The 2817-nt window shown below is 43.9% G+C and overlaps 1 protein-coding gene across 1 annotated transcript; it reads right to left on the bottom strand.

The window, feature by feature from the left end:
- Positions 1–1282: 1282 nt before the first annotated feature.
- LOC141817912 (glucan endo-1,3-beta-glucosidase 10-like) lies at positions 1283–2625 on the bottom strand. The gene is made up of 2 exons (XM_074705521.1): positions 1444–2625; positions 1283–1357 (listed from the first exon to the last, which is right to left on the bottom strand). Exons 1-2 carry the CDS (start codon positions 2623–2625, stop codon positions 1283–1285), a joined length of 1257 nt encoding a protein of 418 aa, XP_074561622.1.
- Positions 2626–2817: the final 192 nt, after the last annotated feature.

Genomic DNA, 2817 nt, shown 5'->3' with positions numbered 1-2817 from the left:
GGTATGGAAAACCTTTTATATAGTTGATTCCGAAATATTAGTGTCCGTTTAGGAAATATTTCAAGTTATCCGTTTCAATTTTTTTGAAAGATTTTGAAATATTCATTTAAGAAATATTTCGAGATATTTTCCTTATTCTTTGGGTGAAATGGTTTTAGGATTTTCTAATCTTAAAGATGAATCAACTCTATAATTTTATTCCACATGATACGTGGAGGTAATATATTTCTGCCACATTACAAGCATAGCAAGTTCCAATAGTCGAGACATAAGGAAATACCAATACTTCTAAGGTTCACAATACTCTTTTAAAATAGTCTATTTTATTGAACATTTTGAGAAGATCACTCTTCCGTTCCAAAAAAAAAAACATGTAAAATATAAGTATTACAAAATTTCTTATAAATTTTAATTAGCTGACAACTATAGATCATTGAAATGACACGTTGAAACAAAGCACCTGATCATACAATTTGAAATCGAACATCCTCAAACATAATTAATAAAAATTTCTTAATTAGGGGAGGTATCAATTCAAATTTATTTATATATTCTAATAATAAACTAAGAAAATTATTAATTATATTTATTTATTAAAATATATTTCTTTTAATTTTAAATTAAATTTTTTTTATTAAGAATTACTTAATTTATCTGTTAAACATGTAAGCACATGAACACTAATATATAAATTATTTTTTATTAATTTATTAAAATTAATCAAAGTCGTTTCACACATAGCAATTATCATCATAATCATAACTACTATATCTCTTGTGATTTATCACATTAAAAAAATTGATAATCTCTCGTGAATTAACCTCATTGACTATCTCTGGGGTGATCGATCCGGTTGTACATAAGTTTCTCATCGGCAACCAGGATAAATCGAAAAATGCACATAGCGATAACCCAGACGTCTAACATCCTTTAGCTAGGGTTTGAATCTTGCAATGCCTAGCAATCATCCGCACTTAGGTGATGATGATATCCTACTACTGCACCATTGCCCCGGGGACGTTATTTATCCCATTCAAAAAAGTATTAGGGGATGCTTTCACTTTTTTTTTTCGATAGGTATTATACTACTAATATTTTAATTTAATAATATTCAATATATGATAATTTTGATTAAGTTTAACAAATGTACTTCGTGTTTACAATACTTATTTTTGTGATGAAAAATAATTGGGCATTTGATTTTTTTTTTTTGAAAAAATCCTTTTAATGAAGGAGCAATCATTTAATTTTTTTTCCATTGATAAATCAAAAATGTTAAAATTTAGAAAATCAGCAAAATCACTTTGGCCAGCACCAACGAAGCCAACATTTGCATATAAATTAGTTGCCTCATCCCCTAAATCAAAATTTAAATTAAATTATATTAAAATTTATAATTATCAATAAAATAATAATTTATTGAAAAATTAGAATTTACCGTACCGTTGCAGCAGAGATGGTGTAGAAGCCGGTGGAGGAGGCATCCAGGGCCGGCGACGGAGCCGACTTCGCCGTTCCCTCGGCGGAGGAGGCGGATGAGTTCGCCGGAGAAGAGAGATCGTAGGCAGGCGTTCCGTCGGGCTTGAAGAGGCCGTAGTGCCGCTCGGTGGAAGGGCCGGGCTTGAGGTTCTCGTTGAAGAGAGCGAAGACGTAAACCTGGAGCGGCGCCGCCGGGCACGACGGAGTGCCCTTCCTCGCCGCCACCATCCGCATCAGGTTCCCGTTGTACCGCCTAGCGTTCTCCGCAGTCGCCCCGGGCTCGTTCGCGTCCCCGGCGCTCGGCCACCCGGTTTCGGACACCACCACCTCCACCCCCTTGCTTCCCCCGGCCGCCGCAATGGCCACACGCACCGCGTCCACCTGCGCGTGGAGCATGTTCTGGTACCGGAGTCCAGAGCCGGGGTCCACCACGCCGGCGTTGGGCTCGAACAGGGCGTAGTTAAGGTCGATCCTTTTGGGATCGGCCTTGTAGGCGAAGTAGGGGTAGGCGTTGATGAGGAAGGGCGACCCGGTCCGGGCGAAGAAGGCCAGGAGGGGCGACACGAAGGGGAGGAGCTCGCGGCGGAACGCAGCGGCGGAGGGAGGGTAGGAGACGGCTAGGACGGCGAGGGAGTGGGCGGTGGTGACGGAGATCTGGTGGTCCAGTCCGAGCTCGGCGAGGGCGGAGTGGAGGGATTGCATCGCGGGGAGGAGGGAACGGATGAGGGCGGAATCGTTGCCGGAGAGCACCTCGTTGCCGACGGTTACGGCGGCGATTCTAGTGGCGGGAAGGTAAGGTTGGAGGGTGGACTTCACCCAGGAGAGGGCCGCGGAGGGGGCGGCAAGGCGGGGGAGGCATCGGTCAGGGAGACCGACGATGAGCTCGACGCCGGTGCCGGCGAAGGCGCGGAGGACGGCAGGGTCTGCGTCGTAGATCTTGACGCGGTTCACGCCGAGGGAACTGAGGAGTGGGAGGACGTCGGACGGCGACGGTAAATTATCGGCGACCTGGCCGTAGTTTATGCCGATGCCGGAGGAAGAAGGCGATGAGATATTGGTGTGCGGCGCCGCCGAGGAGAAGGGAAAGGTCTGAACGAGGAGGAGGAGGAGGAGGAGGACGACGACTGGCGTCGGAATCGCCGGCATTATAACAGAATGGTGCGGCAGTAGACGGCGTTAGGCGATCGCTTAATTGCTGTTGTCGTGTTGAGAAACAAAGAGAGTGGCTTGCTTTTATTTTGCAGCCTTTGTTCTCGTTTCTTTACAGCTTACGATAGGAATTTGAAGTAAAGTGCAAATATATATATATAAATAAAGTTTTGATATACTGCAGGACTG

This window comes from Curcuma longa, unplaced genomic scaffold (genome assembly GCF_044706935.1).
Source record: "Curcuma longa cultivar G26 ecotype Majalengka, Jawa Barat unplaced genomic scaffold, ITB_CL_G26_1.1 contig_22496, whole genome shotgun sequence".
In the NCBI taxonomy this organism is placed as follows: Eukaryota; Viridiplantae; Streptophyta; class Magnoliopsida; order Zingiberales; family Zingiberaceae; genus Curcuma; species Curcuma longa.
Note: the sequence above shows the minus strand (reverse complement) of the source record. Positions and strands in the feature narration are given on the sequence as shown.